The 20,908-nt window shown below is 41.8% G+C and overlaps 1 protein-coding gene across 5 annotated transcripts in view; it reads right to left on the bottom strand.

Annotated features, from left to right (window-relative positions):
* The window catches only part of abr (ABR activator of RhoGEF and GTPase), a 131,964-nt gene that overhangs the window by 54,284 nt on the left and 56,772 nt on the right, over positions 1–20,908 (bottom strand). For 4 of the 5 annotated variants that reach the window (XM_034606025.1, XM_034606026.1, XM_034606027.1 and 1 more), the window contains 7 exons: positions 17,769–17,867; positions 15,419–15,604; positions 9,504–9,611; positions 8,241–8,301; positions 2,528–2,580; positions 620–760; positions 35–156 (listed from right to left, as the gene is read on the bottom strand). In XM_034606025.1, coding sequence (XP_034461916.1) covers positions 35–156; positions 620–760; positions 2,528–2,580; positions 8,241–8,301; positions 9,504–9,611; positions 15,419–15,604; positions 17,769–17,867 — 770 coding nt within the window. Of the gene's footprint in view, positions 1–34; positions 157–619; positions 761–2,527; positions 2,581–7,923; positions 8,025–8,240; positions 8,302–9,503; positions 9,612–15,418; positions 15,605–17,768; positions 17,868–20,908 lie in introns of those variants that run through there. The other variant, XM_034606029.1, reaches the window with a different exon arrangement.

The raw sequence follows: 20,908 nt of genomic DNA, 5'->3' as shown, positions 1-20,908 counted from the left end.
ATGGAGAGGAGAAAAAAAAGTAAAGTGGACTGACCCCACAGCCGTCTTCTTCATCTTGGCACAGAGCAGCAGGTCAGTGAAGAGGAAGACGTGCCGCAGCTTCCTCGAGCTTTCCGACACCTCCACCAGGAAGCCATCCTTCACCAGCTGACGAGCCTAAGAGAACAACGGATGTCAGGTCTTGTTGTGCCACAAACACAATGCTGACAAACTTGACCCAACAACACTGGACGAGGAGTGTTGAGTTTCAGCAACATTTGAAAGAACAGAGTGAAAAGGACGGACATGAAAATATGAACTAATGTAAAATAGTCCTCAGGCACAGTGAGCAAACAGTGTATTAACACTGGCTGCTTTTCTGTCTCTTATCCATTTTCCCTTCATTAGACTTAGTTTTTGCTGTGTTGGCTAAAAAGGGAAAAACCGTGGAGTAATGGGAAAGGACAAAATTGGCAACAACTGCAATTATATTCATTACAGTATGTGGAACCTCTCTAGTTGTTAGTAGGCAATTAAAAGGCCATTTACGAACCATTCCCTCATTCAAACTTGATGATGTGATTCAGCATTGTGCACTGTTATCACACACACAAATAATCCGACAGACACACACACACACCTCTCCCTTGGGTGTTGTGACAGCAGTCCTGCGAGGGTCAATCTCCTCGTTGATGGAGGAGAGGAAGTTCTGAGATATCCGCAGGGCGTCCTGCAGGAGGGGGAAGTCTGGGTGGTCCTTTGGAGTATGTTTGAGCAAGTCCTGAAACACAGGTAACGTAGACACACTCAGTTACAGTCTGTGCTATGATTCATAAAACTTACAGTACTGTGACAGCACAGAAATAGTTAATGCTGCAATAATGCAAAAAGATCTTTATCAACAGCTACTCAACCTGTGCATTGGGGCTGGAGTAGTGGTATTAGACTTATGAGGACCAAGCAGAGAGGCACACCTCATAGTGAGATACCGAGCAAATGTTTGAAAGAGAACATAACTCAGTGACATCTGAGAGCCTAACTTCCCAGCTTCTGTTGGAGCTGCTTTCATCAGTGTAGCAGGGTGATGAACGGGATTGTCGGCTTGAGAGTCTCAAGCTTCTGTCTCCCTTGCAAAATTAACTCCGCCAATGTTTTTTTCACCGCCTCTTAGTTTGCATGAATGACAGGAACCTGACCTTTGTAGAAACTCACACACACACAAGCCTTGGATGCACTGTACGTGTTGTTTTTCTGACGTCTTTATGCAAACTTATTCACGCTATAAACTCCTGTAACTGACATATTCAGGCTGTCTGCTTGAGTGACTGTTTCCGCTTTACTATTACTCGTGCAAAGAGGTAGCTGTATTTAAACTGAGAAGACACTGAGATAAACAACAACACGCAGATTTTGACTTCACAGCACTCGACTGATTGAAGAAGCATGAGAGATAACATTTTACTCTCAAGGGTGGACTTGCTTTGAAGAAGTGGCTTTACTGTACCTTTTAAGATCGGTCTTGCTCTCAATTTGCATACCTCCATACTCAAACTTGCCATTTTGAGCCAGAATGCATTCTTTATTGAAGTCAAGTACAGCGATACCCGGATGGTGCACTTGAAAGAAAATGTTTCAACCTGGGCCCTATTGTTAGAAATGTGGTTTTGTAAATGAATCGTACTAAAAAACATTTGAATCAGCACAACAGATCATCTCCACTGGCAGCAATGGCTACAATGTGATCTTAAGGGGCAACAGTTGACAGGCGACAGTCCATGAAATGGCCACTAAAAGTTTTTTTTTCACCTAATAAAGTCTGAAATTGTTGAGTAATAAGTGAGACTTCTCGATAAGCGAGAAATGTTGTCAGACTATTTCAGCCTTTTATTGGTGGATCAAATGCCCCTTAAGACTGCCGGTGGAGGCGATCTACTGGAACAATTCCCAATAGTTTACGAGGGGCCAGGTTGAAAAATACCAAATTCCCCTTTAATACAGTCAAAAATTTAAGTGTAAAATGATGCACACCTCTCACTCTCAAAGGTCACCATCTTGGCTATGTAGCAGATTAGAGGGAACCACCAACATATTGTCAAATTTATGAAAATGGCGGTTGAGGAAGGAGCAGATGGCAGCATAATTCCCATGTCGCATGATGCAGGGCCCAGCACAGGCAAGTATAATGTTCATTTTTAAGTCAGGTGAGCAAAGTGAGCATTTTGGCATTGGGTAGCAACAACCCTGGTCACACACACTATCATTTCTAGTGCCGATCGTATTTGACTTGGAACAACACTATCCTTTCGAAATTTACGCACTGCGGTAGTGAGTATACTGTTAGCAAAGTGTAATAGTGAGTGGACTAACCGAAGTATCTGATTTGACACCATCTGTTTATTTGAGTGTGTGTTAGTTGAAGCAGTTAAAGGGTCAGTTCACCAAAATACCAAAAGGGCCCATATTTACTTATTTACCTCTATGGATGTTGTCTTAGGTCATTTGAGTGAACTGATCCTTAAAAACCATTTGGTACAAGTTTTGTACTCACATGAAGGACCAGGGTGCTTCTGGTGACGCGGTCAATCGGCTTGTAAAGGAGAGCTGTGGAGAGAGAAGAGCACGGCTCTGAGTCACTGCCACAAACACACACAGAAACTTGGATAGACACAGACACACACATCAAAAGACACACACACACACACGTCAATACACACAGACATTCACACACAGGGGGTCACAGTTCAACAACATGAATGAGAACAAAAACTCCCACTCAGCTCACACCGAGTTAAACACGGCACCTATAGTCTGACTGATGATGATGATTCTTAGTTTGACATTCAACTAAATGATGGCAAGCATCCACACTGCTGAGTTGTCCTTTAGCAAGACTCCTAGCCGGCAGCAACCTCCGACCTCCCTGTGAAATTACAGTTTCCACGTGGGGATCAACAGAGACTGTTAACAAAAAAAACTGTTTGTGTAATGCTCTGTAGACTGGTGATAGGGGCAATGCAGCAGTTTGTTACCGCACAATGAAGGGACACACACACGGACACACACACACACACGGACACACACACACACACGGACACACACACACACACACACACACACACACACACACACACACACACACACACACACACACACACACACACACACACACACACACACACACACACACACACACACACACACACACACACACAAAAGACTGTAGGCAGACTGCTTAACATGCAGTCCATCTCCAGGGTTGGTGCAGCAGCCTCCCATTGGTTCCCTAACAGTTCTATTCCACTGCGTATTTAGGCTGCTACTAGGTAAACTTCAGGCCGGCTGGACACTAGGCAGACACAAAAACCAACATAAACTGCAGAAATGTAATTGATTTATTTTATAATCTATTTTTAAAAAGTGCAATAAAACAGACACAGGCCCACACGCCACCATTGCTGTCTCTAATCACAGTCTGCAGCCCACCGCCACACTTGGCTGGTTTCCCCTTGGGATGGCTTTGCTGCAGAGTTAGTGTGAACAGCAGCAGGTCTGCCATACATGACAGCTCTAGGTGAGAAATGGAGTGAAAAGAAATGACAAGGGGAAAAATGTATGATGCCAGAGCCCCCTGAGGAGATAAGAGGCAAACTCATATAGATGTAGAAGATGTGAGTGGCGGTCGGAGGTGGAAGTTGATTGGTGGTTATTCTGGATTTCCTGTCAGACCGGGTTTTCAGCAGTTATGTAATGAAATGCCAAAAATTTCTCAAGGTCTCAAAATAATAACGGCAAGATAATAATGGCACCCATGACGCAAGGCATTGCAGGAAATAAATAGAAAAAGAATAATAACGGCACGGTAACCTAAAAACTTAAAGAAAGTAAGAGTATCCATAAAACCCAACCTGATCTATAAGGGTGTATGATTTCAGAAAGAAGCTGATGACGTTCCACTCAGTGATCAAGTTCATCTCCATTTATTATATAGCAGACTTAAAGCAGCTGATTTTCAAATCAAGGCGAACAAAAGCTTGCACATTGGAACAGATAAAAGCGATGTGCCTTCAGTATGCGGCGCAGGTCGTCCCAGGCTCATCAGTGCTCTGCTCCCACAGAGAGGTAGAAACAGCTAAACTTCACCTTGAATGTTACACTTATCTGTTAAGACCACTGAACACTGCTCACTTCACTTGCACACCATTAATGTTACGTGCCAGTGTCTCTCTCCTCTTCCTGTACTCTCACTTTTATGTGTTAATTCCCCTTTCTTTTCCATCAAAGTGAAAGACGCGGAACATGTCATATTCAAACTCACACACCATATACACTCATATGGAGATATATATCTCCATATGAGTGTATATGGTATATGGTATATATATATATATATATCCATACAGTGCAAACCCGCTCAACAACTACGAGACCAAAGAGAATCTACTAGAGGACCTTGCTGATGCAGTTTGAAGCTTCTCCACCCTCTGGTCATTAATAATGCGGCCTCCATCAATGATCCTCGCTCAGTGAACTAATTCTGCTACCTCTTGGAGGATTTACTGCAGGACCTGCACTGACTGCAAGGGCAGTGAACACCATCTGATTATGTGTGGGTTTAGCTTTGTATTCCCCTCAAGTAAAGGTTCTTCAGGAAAGTTTAGGGGACTTTGGACGTCAGCTGTTAGTAGAAGTCAGTACATGAGCTGTATTGATTATTCATGTCCTATTTAGTATTGTTGCACCTAGTTTGATTTGTAAATGGGGTTTTAGCCACACTAGCAGCTAAAATTCATTAAAGAGATACTGCAAACTTAAATGTGTTTTTTGACCTGAACTAAATTATATTACTGTCTATCTATCCTTCCATCCATCTATCCATCTAGAGTTAACTATTTCTCTACATCATACATTTACATATTTGTTATACATATTTTCATAAATATGTTTGAATCAAAGGTTGGCGCCCCCCCGCCACCAGTAGGAATCTAGAAAGCTGCACTAATTTCAAATCTATGCTGAAACTAAACCCTAAAACTATAATTCAGAGACGTCCCCTGTCCCTCTGCTGACTCTGTCACATACACAGCGCTTGAACCACTGGCTGAGACAGCCGTCTGTGCCAGCTGATAGAACAGCTATGGACGGTTGCATTCCTCAGACATGGTTTATTCTCGGCTGTCTCTGCACTGGCCGTCTGTGCTGGTGGTATCTACATAACTTTGCTTTAGCAAGATAATTGGTATGTCCTGTGTGTGTGTGTGTGTGTGTCTGTGTGTGTTTACAATGGCATTTTTTGATTTTCCAGAAAGAGGCATTTCACCAAAAACTTACAGTTTAAGTTACACTTTAATAAACAGTCTGTACAAAATATTATGGAAATCCATCAAATAGTACTAAGTATTTTTGTACTATTGGTTTGCGTAACACTTGTTACTGCAACACTTACATACTAACTCAGTTCATCCTTATATTTTAGACTTACAGAGAAGTCCCAGACACTTACAACATTAAAATGATATACTGAATGAGTAGACCAGATAAGGAATATGGTCAGATGTTAAAGGGATATAGGGATAAAGGGAAATTCACTCATTATCTACTCGCCACTATGCCGATGGAGGGGTGGGTGAAGTGTTCGAGTCCACAAAACCCTTTTGGAGTCTCAGGGGTAAACAGTGTTGCAGCCGAATCCAATACAATTGAAGTAACTGGTGACCTCTTCTTTAGCTGAATAAAACAACAGAAAAAAACATAACATGCCTCCATACTGCACGTGTGGTGTAATCCAAGTGTCCACAAGCCCCGACATTCATATTCGACTCGAAACAGCGTCATTTACTAAATGTCCTCTGGTAGCCTCCTCAGAGGTGCGTTCACATACTCAAAAGGCACACTGGAAACCCACACACACTTTCGCCAAAGGGAACGCGCGGGTGGCTACGTCTGCTAGCATCGCCACTTCCGGTAGAGGACTTTTGCACTTAAAACTTGGTGTAAATGACCTCGTTATGAGGCGAATATGAATGTCGGGGCTTGCGGACACTTGAATGACAGCACACGAGCAGTATGGAAGGATGTTATGGTTTTTTTCTGTTGTTTTATTACATCTGAAGAAGAGGTCACCTTGGCTGAAACACTGTTTAACCCTGTAAGTGTTTTGTGGACTCAAACACGTCACCCTGCCCTCCATCGGAATAGTGGTGACTAGATAATGAGTGAATATTCATTTTTAACTAACTATCCCTTTAATGTTTAGCAAAAAGTGTCTTGCAGGGTAAATCATGAGTTGAAATACAAAGATTGAAGCTAATAGGAGCAAAGTTCAGTCAAAGTGATTAGAAAGAGGGAGGATGAGAAGACAGAGAGAGAGAGAGGGAGAATCAGAGAGGAGGATTATTGGAAGTCGATGACCTGTCACAGCAAGGTGCCTCTGATTGGTCCTGTTCTCAAGGTCGCCTTGACGACTTGGCTAATGTACAGATAGTTCATCTTTGCAAACAAGGGAGAAAGACCATGGTAATGAAGTCTGTGAACAAGCACAACACAACACACACATAGATTTTGGGGTCTACAGCTAGGACACAGGGGCTGCCAGCCTTTCAGCCCTAAGTATTTGGCAAGACATTCAGGTCCCAATGCCAGGCAGGAGCTGTGAAGGTGGTTGAGGAGGGCAGACGGGAGCAATAGTAGACGTGAGACAAAGGAGAGAGAAAGACAGATAGGGAGAGGGCATATAAGGATTAAGGGGAGGAGAGCAAGAAGCCCAATTTACATGTAAAACAGGATGTAAGAGGCGTGTTTGATTTAGCACTGGCGTTGCTATTTGCATCCATCCATTAGGAGGTTTCAGGAAGACAAAACAGCAAGCTTTATAATAAGTAAACAACGCTGTTATTGCACTGAAGAAAATACACAAAAGCACACATCACTTCATTTGGCTGGGGTCCAGTAAAATCCCAGTGAAGGGAGGAATGATAGAAGGATGAGTAGAGGGAAGAAAGGCAGGTTTAAAGAAAGGCAGAGAGCGTGATAAAACAGAAATATGGAGGGAATGGTAAGAGGACGATTCTGAGGTAGAGAAATCCCTTGGCTGCCCAGCCAGGTTATTAAGGAAGTGCGATTATTAAGCAATTGCTCCGGGTGCTGACAAACCCTGATTGTTGAGGGAATATGAAATTGGTTTCACGCTACTTAACTTCCATGGTAACCTACGATAAAGCAAACATATCATATAGTTGTCCAGGATAATACAGTGTAAAGAATGGGCTTAAAACCACCCAGACATTCTGAGCCTCATTTACGATGCAAAGATGAACTTCACAGATACATGCTGCTAAAAAAACTGACACACGCTCAGCCTGACAGAGCCACATCATTTGCTCATCATGTTTGCTTATCATTTCATAATCTGGACGGTTTACAATTCCCCTGTTCCCTTGCAGCCTAAGATCTACCACCTGGTGCAGTTAAGCAAAATCTTCCAAACAGCTAAAGTGCTCAAGATAATAATAATAATCACACAGTCACTCACACGGATCAGACTTGATCCGCTCCTCTGGTGATAAGTATTCTCTGTGAGCAGCAGTCTGGGGCTGCCGGTCCTTATACAGACTGAACGTGGCTAGCTTTTAAACACAGATGGGAGATGCGGTCCTCCTCTATGTATTCTGCACGATAAAAAAGACTTGAACTGTCGTCAGTCCATCACAACACGTAAATGTATATGAACAGGCAAATTCCATTTCAGGTCAAAAATCGTCAGCAAGCAGACAGCCCTACTACAAAATCTGTGCATAAAGCTCCATCCAGGATATCCAGTGTCCCCACATCAACATCTGTCAGCTTATTGATAACGGTCCAAACATTACAGCAACACATCACAAACAACCTGCAGTACAATCTAACAACAATAACGATGCCTCAATCAAACGTGCATAGAGTCGTTACCGTATGTGCAGTTACAACACAGTCTGAGGACCAGGAGCACCTCCATATCCCCCCTTCTCTTCTCCTCACTCTGTTCTCCTGCTCTCTGCCTCCTTTCTTTCTCAGGCAGAGACGGACAGAGACACAGAGAGAGAGGCAGAGCGAGAGAGCGAGAGCGAGAGTGTATGCTCTCACCCATACGGCAGTTTGCCTCCCAAAACCCACCGCTGCATACACAAGTAGAAGGGGTAGGACCGAAGTCTTAAAGCACCAAGGCAGCTCAGACAGACACTTATATATAGACACACATGAGCACACACACACACACACACACTTACCCTCCATTGAGATGGTTGTGGTACAATCTTTAGAGTCTTTCGGTCCTTTTACTTTGAGGTTCTGAAAGTGGAATAATCGCTTTGATTAATTAATATACATAACCATGCTCTGGCTCAAACACACACACACACATACACCTTCTACTTGGCTGGCTGAGGCTGGCTGAACTAATGAAAAAGTATGGAGTAACTGCAGCAGACAGGGACAGCTGAAGGTGGGTGAACAACTCAAACCTTTTCTATGTTTTCAACCACCAACACAGCTTTGCAGCATGACAGTAAAATAACATGAATTATTAAGGTTATTTAGATTTTGCTTAAACTCAAGTCCTTGAATAGAAAAATGACCAAATGACAGAAGAGACACTGGTATGCTGTGATTAAGTGGCAGTGAAAGGTTAAAAATGTGACAGGAAATTGAATGATTTTATATTTAGAGAATAAAGGTGAATATGATATAATGTTTAATGTTGACTGTGGACTGAAGTTGGGTAATTCTATAGTTCTATAGTATATTAACTATCCCCTGGGTGTGTATTTGGCATTATTACAGTTATCATTAGTCAACTCACAGATGTTTTGTTAATTAATATCTATAACACCCTCAAAGCAATCAGGAGGATTTTTAGCATCCCAGAAAGTCCCCATTTGCACAAACATACACAACCAATGAAACAATTAAATATATCCAGCTTGCTGCAGCTCTGTCTTGATGTACAGAGCACTATGTGAATAGCACAGCTCTTCCATCCATACACTAATATATTTAAATGACATCAATAAATCTTTTAAAAGTTTTTTACAGTGATGTTCCTCAAATAAGACATTTCCCAAAAACGTTGTTGCTTCCTGTCAGAAAGAGGATGCTTGGACTCGCCATTCTTCCCCTTTTTACTGTCCATGTGCATTTGTTTTTCTTCTTCACTTTAATGAACAGGATTAACGTGACAATTAAGACCAATCAAGGGATTTCTGTCTAATCAACTGTTTTGTCGGGGAGACGGGGGCGTTCCTAAGCAAGAATATGTGATAGATTCACTGTGAAATATAATCCAATTGCAGACTATGTAATATAGTGTAGAAATGGCATTCCACACCAATCTCCTCAGCAACTGATGTGTGTATAGTATTTATGCCACTGACTAATAGTTATGATTTTAATCGATTTTAAAATGACAGCCGTGACTATTCAGGCATGTTCTGCTCAAGTCCTTCCATCTGCTCCCTGAGTCATATTTTATCTCTGGATGATGATGATCTTACCTCAGATATCTTCTGGAATTGGATGTTGGCTTGGCTGCATTTCTCTGCCGTCTCTAGCGCCACCTTGTAGTTGTCCACAAAGGCCTTGTACACACCAAGCTGGCTGGCCTGGGTCATATGGAAAGAGAGAGAATTAAGAGAGGAGATATTGAGGTACAAGAGAAAAAAAGCAGGTGCAAATAAAAGATGAGGGACTATAGACCTTAAGGCGGCCATTTTCCTCTGACATCATGCCGTGACGTGTTAAATGACTCATAGACCAGAACAACACAGCAGTCACTCAGCTGACGTCAGAGGAAAATAGCCGCCATGTAAATATACACGATGACGGTGCCATTTACACCTTTTCTTTCTGATCTGGATTGGATTTAGTGGACACTGGAGATACATTGAGAAAAAAAGGTTTTCCTGTCTAATACATTTTCCTATAACAGCTCAGCACAGGTCTGTCGTGGCAGTAATTAAAAACAAAGTGGATTTAGAAATGGAAAATATGCATTCATTTACATTTAGTAGTCACATATTTTCTGCAGATCACACGGATGTTTTAAAATTCATATACAGGCGCTGCTTAATTCATTTCTATTCCCATCAGAATTTCCCCTCACATTTGCACACACACACACACACACACACACACACACACACACACACACACACACACACACACACACACACACACACACACACACACACACACACACACACACACACACACACACACACACACACACACACACACACACAAGTCAGTGAACTTAATCTAATCACATTCCCATGATGCCACTCCACTGTTGGCTCTATGCAGTCGTCCTGATCGACAGAGTCACTTTCCCTTCTATCTTCCCATTCGTTTACCAGCCCCTCTCTGCAGCACTGTATGTGTATTGTGACACAAGCTGCAGACCAGCAGTGCATGAATATGCATCCTGCAACAGCTAAGCTTGAATAGCCGGGCTGAAGAGCTGACTGCACACTATTAAAGCAATGAGATTGGATTTAGCTGAATAGATTGAATGAGTAAGACTTGTTACTTTTGTCCTTAAATCCCTTCTCCTCCTACAGTGTTTTCATTTCCTCTCCTTCCTCTTCCTCGCGGAGTGTGAAGAGCAGACTTGGCATCAAGAGAGGAGCTGTGAGGGAGTCATCCGGCCTCATATGAAACGAATAAGATGTTGGAGATCAATATGTTCTCAGTAAGAACAGATGGTGGAGAAATTAAAACATTAATTGTGTGATCTTAGCACAATCCTGACACTAATGTTTAGGCACATTAAGACAAATAATTAGCCAAACATGTGTCACAAAAACGTGGATGGAAGGAAGAGACCACTGTGTGTGAGATCAGTGAATTTCCATAGATTTGGTTCAAACCAAACAGAATGACAGGATCGTGGTACTTCATCAGTTACTTGGACACGCTGTGACTGGTATGAAACCTCCTCAGCTCTGTCCGTCACAGAGACGCAGGACTTTGAGTAATGCTGCAAACATAGTGCCCCCACTTCAAACAACAAGATCTCAGGTCAAAGTGATTGGTGGGAAAACAACATAGTGTTTGTGAGTGAAAGTGTAAAAGGAGGAGGTAGAAAAAGTTAGGGTTGGAAAGAGAAAGAGGGACTATACTAAAAAACTAAACTTTCAAGGTGAATTGGTTATTTTAGAGGATGGCCTACTTTGCACAGTTCACATGGTTAAGATCAGTTAAAGAAAAATAAAGACTCATGCAGCATTGAAACAGGTTGACAGTAGTATAATGGATATTTAGCAATTAGCAGTATATCTATAAAGCACATTTAACTGCCGGGTTGTTGAGAAATATCCCAGCATGTATCAGCATCAATTGCACAATACATGCACCACCCTACATTGTCTCCCAAGTGCCATAGTTGAAACAAAATGTTGAACTGTCAAACTTAATCGTTCACATTCAAACTCTGCAAACCATGAATGTAGCTTCTGACTGCAAAGTAGAATCCAAAGATGCTGTAACTAGCATCACTGAGAGGCCACAGTCAAATTTAGACATGCATCCAAATCTCAGAGTGAGAAAATCCTGACCCCAAATGAGCCAAATGAAATTGCCAACATCTTGTCGACATGCTAATGTCAGTAAGTAAGTAAAGTTTATTTATATAGCACTTTATAGAGACAAGAGTCCTAAAGTGATGTACTTACTTCTCTTCACTGGCTCCTACAGAATTCAGCTCAAAAAGTCTCACTCTTACATATAGAGCACTGCACCATCAAGCCCCTACACATCTGTGAGATCTACTCCGCCCTGATTAATTAGCTTGATCTCTCAGATCTGAGAAATGAAATGTATTAAATACTCTAGGCTCCTGTTAAAAGACAGAGTGGACCCAAAGACCCAGCTTTTGAGACAATAGCACCAAAGTCGTGGGGCTGCCTACATCTTTACGGTTTGCTTATTCTGTGCATTCATTTAAAAAACAGTTCAATCAGAAAAGTACATAACTGAACAGCCATTCAGATCACATTACTGGACTCTATATCGTTTTTTAGTGTTTATATGTGTGTTATTTTTTACATTTGTATGGTGTTACTTAGTCTTTAACTTTTTGGCTCTATGGGTGTAATATGGGACCATCTGTCTGACCTAGTGAGAAGTCTGGCAGCAGTATTTTGGATTGCTCTACACAATCAGAGCCGATTTACTGAGGGAGGACAAAAGAACATTGCAGGACTTAATGTGGGAAGAAACAAAAGCGCGAATTAGCATCTCTAATTGGGCGTGAGAAACTACAGGCCTCAATTTACTGATACTTCTTAGGTGGAAGAAACAAGATTCAGACAGCTCCTTAATGTCAACATACTGACGTGACAATGGCAATGGCAATATGCAATACTATTCTGTGTTAAATGAAAAGTTATATATCGAAAGTTTTACCAAATTCCATGGCATTTCATCCACTAAAAGCCAAACAAGTGAACCTCATGTTGCTTGAAAAAAGGTGGCAATTCAACAAACAGTTCTTTTAGTCTTAAATCGTTGGACTGACTGACCAATATTAAACAATTCAGAGCCTCATCACTGAGGTGGATAACACGGTATCCATGGGGAGGTAGTAATCCATTGAAGCGAAATAAAATTATACATCTATTACAATACACTTATATTTATCATGGTTCTTTAAATCCATTCCAAGATTAGACCCTCTCCACTGTTTGCCTCCAGGGACTTGGGTAATCTGGATGGACGAACTGTAAACCTGGCAGTCACAGGATGCAGCTGAACCCTTCTCCTGACTGAAAAAGGTGAGAAAAGTTTGGCTGGCTCTTGTGCTGCGTCTGCCCGCTTCCGTCTCTCCGTGCTGCTCCGATGGCCTCCGTGCTGCTGACGAGGAGCAGTGGGGAGTAGACCACCTAATTACGCTGCCATCTGTACTCCTACACTGCCGCTCTGACTAAATGTTTAGCTGCCGCGCGGCATGCTCATGTACGCACATGGACGCAGCACAGATGGGAGCTGATGACTTCACTGATTGGTGTCACTTGGTGGTGTGACTCCTGGGGTCCCCAGAGAGGATGAGGGGGTGAGAGGATGTTATTAAACTATTAAAAGATCACACAGTTCTCCCACATGAGATCTCTGTTCATAGACAACTAAACATACGCTCAGGAAGCCATACAAATAAATGTTCCTTTATTAATGAGTTGCTGACACATTTTCCCTTTGAATGTCTAGCAGACTCTGTTATTAAAGGAATATTAAACTAAATCTTAAGTTTCACCCATAAAGCTTCCCACTGTAGAGAATAGTGATGGGACAAATCACCATTTAATATGAATACTGGGCTTCCATAGGAAGGCTCACCTGAGGGTTATTCCTCAGTATATTTGTCTTTTTGCACAGAGTCCTATATATGTAGGGTTTATTATACCCAAACGTATTCCTAAAACATATTACAAATATAGATATTTTGAGTTTTGAAACAGGAAGTTGGCAAGCTTTGAGTCATAGTGGGTAACTGCTATTAATAATCACGTCTGATGCATTGTGTAATATAGGATACCTGTAACCCTTAGTGAGATGTTCAAAACAATAGTGAAAGACTTGAACAAACTGGAACAGTTTCATGTCAGAAGAAGCCCTCCTCTTATGATGTTCATACATCTGTAAAACCAGAGTGGACGATTGACTCTTACTTGAGCACTGATGACTCAAACTTGGACTCGAGCATTGACTGTACTTTCCTTGCAAGTTGGAAATTTGGACACAGACCTTTTAAAGAAACAGCCCCCAACCACATGCTTTGCTTACACAGATTTTCCATTTAATTTACAACCTTGATGACTCGACACAGACTCAAAGAAATGTTTTACTACTTCATAAAGAAACTATTAACTAAGGTTTTGTGCTGGCATGTCAGTTACTCTTCTATTCTATTCTCTGGTCAAAAACAGTGTGCTCGTGGCTTGACAAAATGTCCCACGGTCTCTCATAATGGGAAATCTGATCAACGCGTAGCTCAGTGACAAGAATAAATCATGTCTCGTAGGATGCAAAAACATGACGTAAACTGAATGTGGGACATAAGCAGTTGTTTACCTTTGTCTCGTTGCTCACAAAATTCAACAGCAGATTTTTGAAATACTTAAAACTGTTTTCATGTATTTTCATTTTTTTTTTCATTCCTCGTGGCAAGTTGCTTCTTTCCAAGTTTCAGGGTTTTGACAGTATTATTATTTGACATTACCACTGTACAGTGTTTTTCAGCTGCAGTATAAGCACCACTGTAGAATAATCTTCAAATAACATGGTATTCAAAAATCATATCAATAAAAGCATCAGTAATTACAACACTTGAGAGAAGAGAGAATTTGAAATGTATGTGCATAATAAACAAAACTCAATTGTATTGTTCTCCAGTTCATCTTGTTTCAACTCCAGAGCAAAATGTCTGTTGCTACTGTCAGGAGTTGAAGAAGTTCACTACCCCAAAAACAGAGATGCTTGTTTTTCTGTCAAATTTCCAATCCATGAAAATAAACCAGACCGTTTTATTCTATTAGTGCCTTCCCACAGAGCAACATACTAAATCAATTATTTACTTCAATCATAGCAGCTACACTACTGCTCGCAAAACCAAATACATTTTAAACTGTCCACTGAAAGTAAAAAAAATGTACTCATGACAGCAGTGTTTTCCATTAATAATGTGAACAGTAGCAGTCTGCTATATTCTCATTTGTTCCACCACAGTTTCATAATCAATCCATTTTTTAAAAAAGACAACATTTTTCATGATAACATCAGAGAGCTCTAACTTGGTGATTTGCTCCGTTGCTGCTTTGTATAGCTGTGTGCGGCACTATTTGCTGCACTTTTTGCAAAGTCATCCTTAAAGTTGCTGTCGCCCACGCAGTCACACCTCATAGTTTTCAGCTGCAGTTGTGGACGTGCAACTTTGTCAGTCTCTCACACATGTTTTAACTCTTTAGTTTGTGAAGCTGAGCGTGTAAAAGACATTTTTTTTCTACTAGTTTCTTTCATCTCAATTGAAAGTCTCTAACATGGCATTAGCACAGAGTGTCAAACACATGCTCACTGCAGTGTATGCGGACACTGTAATGATATAATGGAACCTTCCAGTCACGTCCGGTCCACAAATAACAATGATGCCACACACACACACACACACACACACACACACACACACACACACACACACACACACACACACACACACACACACACACACACACACACACACACACACACACACACACACACACACACACACACACACACACACACACACGATTCACTGAGCGCAAATAGCAAGAAGCCTGACAATTCTAACTTTAACACTCATTTACATGTACCCTGCAAACGATGAAGAGACGAAATGACCCACACGCTGTAATTTCTGGGCTCGAGTCAGACTCACCAGCTTCTGGAACAGATGTCCCACAGTGACCTTCTCATCCCACTGCTGGATGTTGGGTAAGAGGGCGTCGTAGAACTCCTTGTGGATCTCGGAGATGTCCTGGATTTTGTAGAAGATGGTCTTTATCTGCTGGATGGTCAGCACAGGCTGCGAGGATGTGGCTGTGGCTTTCAGAGGACGCATTGGCTGGAAAATCCCAAATAGAAGGAATGGAAAGATTCATGAAAACAACTCAGCTGAGAAATGTCTTTATCAAAGTTTGAAGTGAAAAGCAAGACATCACACCAAAACTCAGTTGCCGTAATACTTACGGCAACAATTACTGTTTTCCCTATATGTACACACATTAACTTTAATATGTCATAAAGTTTATTTAAAACACTAATCTAATTTCTGAGTAGGTTGCAAGCCCACTTTGGGGCTGTTAACTGGCCAATCTGTGGCTTCATTGGATCAGTGCCTGGAAAAGAAAGTTTTTATAACTTGCTATGTGTCACACAGTGATAAGTGTGTAATCTTAGTGAATCTGCTCTGCAGTTGGGCAAGCCTCTTCTCCCATGGGCTGTTACTGACCAGTGAGATTGGAAGTCAACTCAGTTAATCATAGATGTGTGAGGTGGGCATGGTAGAGGGGGACCATGAATTACAGTAAAAATAGAAAAGCTTTCATGTCATGGAGTCTCTGGAGCTGATGATGAGTCAGTCTCCCACTGATTGCAGGGGTTGTTTGATGGCTAATCAGACAGTCGACGCCTCCAGCATGGTCTATATATGATGGAAGAGAAAAAGCCCCCATAGAGACGAATGTGTTTTTCCATGTTATAAAAGTGTAATATATGGCTCATTCTCAGCTCAGAGAGAAGAGCAGAGGACGTGTTGAACCAGTTGTAAACGTATTCCTTTGGGGTATTTAGCAAATGAGGAGGTGGGGCACTGGCCTGTTCCCACCTGACACTAGACAGCATTTCAAGTGACGACCTGTGATCAGATCTCACTTCGCTACATGAAAATAAACATCTACGTCATTTATGTTTTCATAGACCAAATGGGGATATTTTTAGCCAGTCAGACTATACAGATGGGTCTGTTTTCTATTTGTGTGTGTGACTGTCAGTGTGTGCACGTGTGTGAGAGTGCGAGTGCGAGTGAGAGAGAGAGAGAGAGAGAGAGGGAAAGAGTGAGAGAGAGAGAGAGTAAGTGGGAGAGAGAGTAAGCGCGAGAGCGAGACTGAGTAAATCCACGCTCTATGATATAAGATCTAAAAAATACAAAAATCAATATGTGGTGGTCAATGCCAATCTTGTAGCTGTGGCCACAAATAAATCAGTGGGAAACAATGAGAAATGCAAAAATACTTTGGGTTCATAGTGAAACTCCCGCAGGTCAGAGATCATCAGCTGAGTAGGGGGTCCTTCAATGTGGCCCAGGATGCATTTGTGTTCACACAGTTAAATTCAAGCAAACAGACCACCTCTTAATATGATGTGTCCTCATTGTGTGTTCACACACCTGAACTTAGAGCTGTCCACTTGTGGTTGGTTCATGTTAATACCAGGTCTGAACAGGACCTCTGTCTGAAGTGAACAAACTAAACACAACAGACTTGGCTCTTTAATATCAGACTGCAGTTCACTGCAGTTCAAGTCGTTCAGATATTCAGTCTAAAATTAAAAATGAAATTTAGGTTTATCAAAACCTTATCTAACAGATGCGCATCCTTGTGACATTTGTTTACAAATCCTGGCTAGCCTACAAATTAGTAGTGTAAACTTAAACTTGCCAAATACATACAGTATATAAAAATGCAGCACACAGCTTGAGTCTACACATTCTCTCAGTGGCTGGGGGAAGTGGAGAGGGACAGGAACAAACTATAGGTTGAATAGTAAATGACCTGTGGTGTTGTCAGTTAGGGCTGAAACAGAGGGAACTGAACGACAGACAGATCATTGCAGTCCTTGTATAATTAATTAACTGCCTACTAACAAGTGATTTTTGTGTTGCAGCAGTGCAGGTTTCTCAACTATAACTGGTGTAAGACTAAACTATTTGAAAGTGTTTCTTAACGTTGCAGGCTACTTGATGTCAAACTGACTCGATGTCGGTCAAAGTGCAGCATGTGGCTGACAGTAGCAGGATGTGACATAGTGGCTCAGTATGGGGAAGCATCTTCAGCTTGTTTTTCACGAAACCGCTGCGACTCTGGTCCTGCTCTCAGTATGATGGACATTTACCTGAAATGCTCTTTTGGCAGTTCAAATCGTCCTGCACCCAGTCACACAGTGGCAGCAGCAAGTGCACATGCTGTTACGTGTGGGCGTGTGTGCGTGTGCGTGTGTGTGTGTCTCACCAGTAGCAGGGCCTCCAGCTGGTTAATGTAGATCTCCTCACTGGCCAAGAAACCAGACAGCACCAGTTTCTTCATTTCCAATCCTTTCTCTATGCTTCCCTGCAACATAAAAAACACCTGGCTGTTATTCAAGCCATTATACACATAACACAAACATGTTTGTTCTACTATCCCCATGGAGACAACTCATGAAGGGACATTATATAGAGTGCTATAGTAGACATTATACATTCCCCTTGCCCCGTACCCTAACCTTAACCATTAAATCTACTGTAAATGCCAGATCCCAGCCCCAGTCTTACATACCCAGGGGCGTCGCAACAGGGGAGGAAAAGCAAAGAATTGCATGGGACCCCGAGCTGAGAAGGAGCCCCCTGAGTACTGCAGATTATATTTGTCGCCAGCAATGACAATTTTGTGAGGACGCCCTTAAATTTTATGATGAGCTACAAACAGGAGACTGCAATGACACCACAGTCTGAAACTTCTAATGAGGCCTCGGGACACAAGGATACCGCCAAAAGATTGTGTGTGTATGATAGTCCTGGGAGGAGTGTTTAAAGGGACTTCAAAAAACTCCAGGCAAGAGGGACCTGGGGGGGGGTGTAAACTTGGGGGCGATAAGGTTGGTTTGATGTCGGGCCCCCTTAACTCCCTATTGCCTGGGTTCCCCAAAGTCCCTTGAAACGCTCCAGCCTAACCCAAACCTGAATATTTGTATCCAGAATTAATTCCTTATCAAAGCTACACTACAGAACCACGACTCCCTGTGTTTTCCATATGTTTGGATGTCATCACTTCTCCCATCTCACCCAGTCAGAAAGACTTGAGCAAAACATATTTCATAAGGAATGACGAGGGTAATGCCAATTATATACAACCAATGAGCATTTTCTTAGGGAACACCTGTTTCTGCATGCAGTTATCCAATCAGCCTATCGTGTGGCAGCAGTGCGATGCATAAAACCTTGCAGCGACAGATCAGGAGCTAATGTTCAAATCCAACATAAGAATGAGTTTACTTCTCAAACTGCTGATCTCCTGAGGTTTTCACGGCTAACAGTGTATAATTTACTCAGAATGATGTGAAAAACATCCAGACAAACGCCTTGTTGATAAGTGAGGTCAGAGAAGAAAGGCCAGACTTGTTTGAGAGGTTGTGGTAACTCAGATTCATCATTTTTACAACTGTGTTGCACAAAAAAGCTTCTCAGAGTGAACAACACATCCAACTTTGAGATGGATGGGCTACAACAGCAGAAGACCAAGTCAGTCAAAAACAGACGCTACAGTTGACACTGGCTCTCCAACACTGGACAGTTGAAGACGTAAGAAACGTAGCCTGGTCTGATGAATCAGAGTCTGAAATGGTCAGCTTTTGGCGTCAACGCCATGAATCCACTTAACCCGCCTTGTGTCAACAGTCCAGGCTGCTGGTGGTGCTTTGATAGTTTGAAGAAAGTTTTCCTGGCACACTTCAAGCTCCTTGATACCAAGCAACCATGAATGCCACAGCTTATCTGGGTATTATTTCTGACCACACAGATTTAATGGCTACTCCCAGCAAGATAATGCAACATGTCACAAAGCAAAAGTCGTCTCAAAAAGGTCACTAGCTTTCTGCCAAAAGCTTCGTAATTTTAAAGGTTTGGATGAAGACTAGATTGTCTTAAGGTTTGTGTATGACAGACCTGGGATACAGGAGTGTTTAAAGGGACTTCAGGCAAAAGGGACATCTACATAGTGTGCATATAGCAAAGTACTTAGTTTTAGTGGAAACCTTGGAGCGTTCGAATTGGTTGGATGAACGACCTCCTAGCTCCCATTTGCCTGATAGACCCAAAGTTCATTGAAACACTCCAATTCTGACCTGAACCCTAAAATCAAGTCTTAACCTTGAAAAAGAAGTCTGGACCCATACACACATTAAATATCTCTTTCTGCAATATTTAAATTTTAAAATCAATTTCTAACCAAAACTACATTGCAGTACTGTGAATTGAGCTCAAGCATGGACATGAAAATGAGTTCAGTGAACTTCACTAAGCACCAGATGAGCATTTGTTAGAGGACTTAAGGGAATGTGGTAGAACAGGAGATTGCAAGTTGCTGCCAAAAGACTAAATATAAATGTGGGTGTTATGATGTTCCTAATAACCTGCTTGGTGAGGGGATATACAACAATTACATATTAAAGACCATAGCTGCTTTCAGACATGCACTGAACTGCAGGTAATCTCCTGACATTATCTGGAGGGGCTGTATGTGAGAGTGCACATGTTTGAGTCCGAGGCTCCGCACAGCCTTAGTCCTATCCTAATCCTATCCTGAGTTTCTAACAAGCAACGGACGTAAAACTGGAAGAAAAACAAAACAACAACAAAATGAATACAAACATCTCTGGATGAAAAAGCCATACACGTAGAAAACACGGTCAATGTCACGAGAGCTTTTGGTGCTGTAAACAAAATACAATTTGATCTCCACAGGTCAATGCTCCAGAGATTTCTAAGTTGTTGTGAACACGTCTGACTGAGAATGTCCTGCTGGGTTCTTCACAAATGAAAGTCCAGACCCAATTGTGTGGACATTCTCCAGAGGCTGAAAAGGATTCACACACTTTCCTGGAAAAAGCAAGAATCCATAGTGGTGTTAATATGCTGTGATCTAAACTAGTCAGCTCAGGTCCATTTATTTATAAAGTGTCGTGGCAATTTCTACAATCCCACTCTTACAACGAGGAACGAGACACAATTCTCTTACAGTATTGTCACACTTTAATGCTCAGAGCATGGTGCATACGACAAAGGTTAGTTTGTAATATGCACACCGATGGGAAACAGTTCTTTGTCTTTATACATTTGGCTCATCCCTCCCACTCTGGTTGGGTTTGTTACAAAGTCAAAGGTCAGGATCTTCTGATGACATCAAGGCAACAATGCCTTAGTTAAAGCAATCAGGCCAAGATTCACTCAGTTGTACAGGATACAGCATGATCAAGATTACATTGTATGAGATTCAATCATGATCAATCAAAGGGGAAATTAACATGATCATATTGTGGTCAAAATGTTACATTTCCCTTACAAAAGCAAATTTAAAAAATGATTAACAACCTTGAGTCATGTGAACTCACATTC

The sequence above is a fragment of the Hippoglossus hippoglossus genome, chromosome 14 (genome assembly GCF_009819705.1).
Source record: "Hippoglossus hippoglossus isolate fHipHip1 chromosome 14, fHipHip1.pri, whole genome shotgun sequence".
NCBI classification, from domain to species: Eukaryota; Metazoa; Chordata; class Actinopteri; order Pleuronectiformes; family Pleuronectidae; genus Hippoglossus; species Hippoglossus hippoglossus.
The sequence above is the reverse complement of the archived record's forward strand: the minus strand, read 5'-3'. Positions and strand labels throughout refer to the sequence as shown.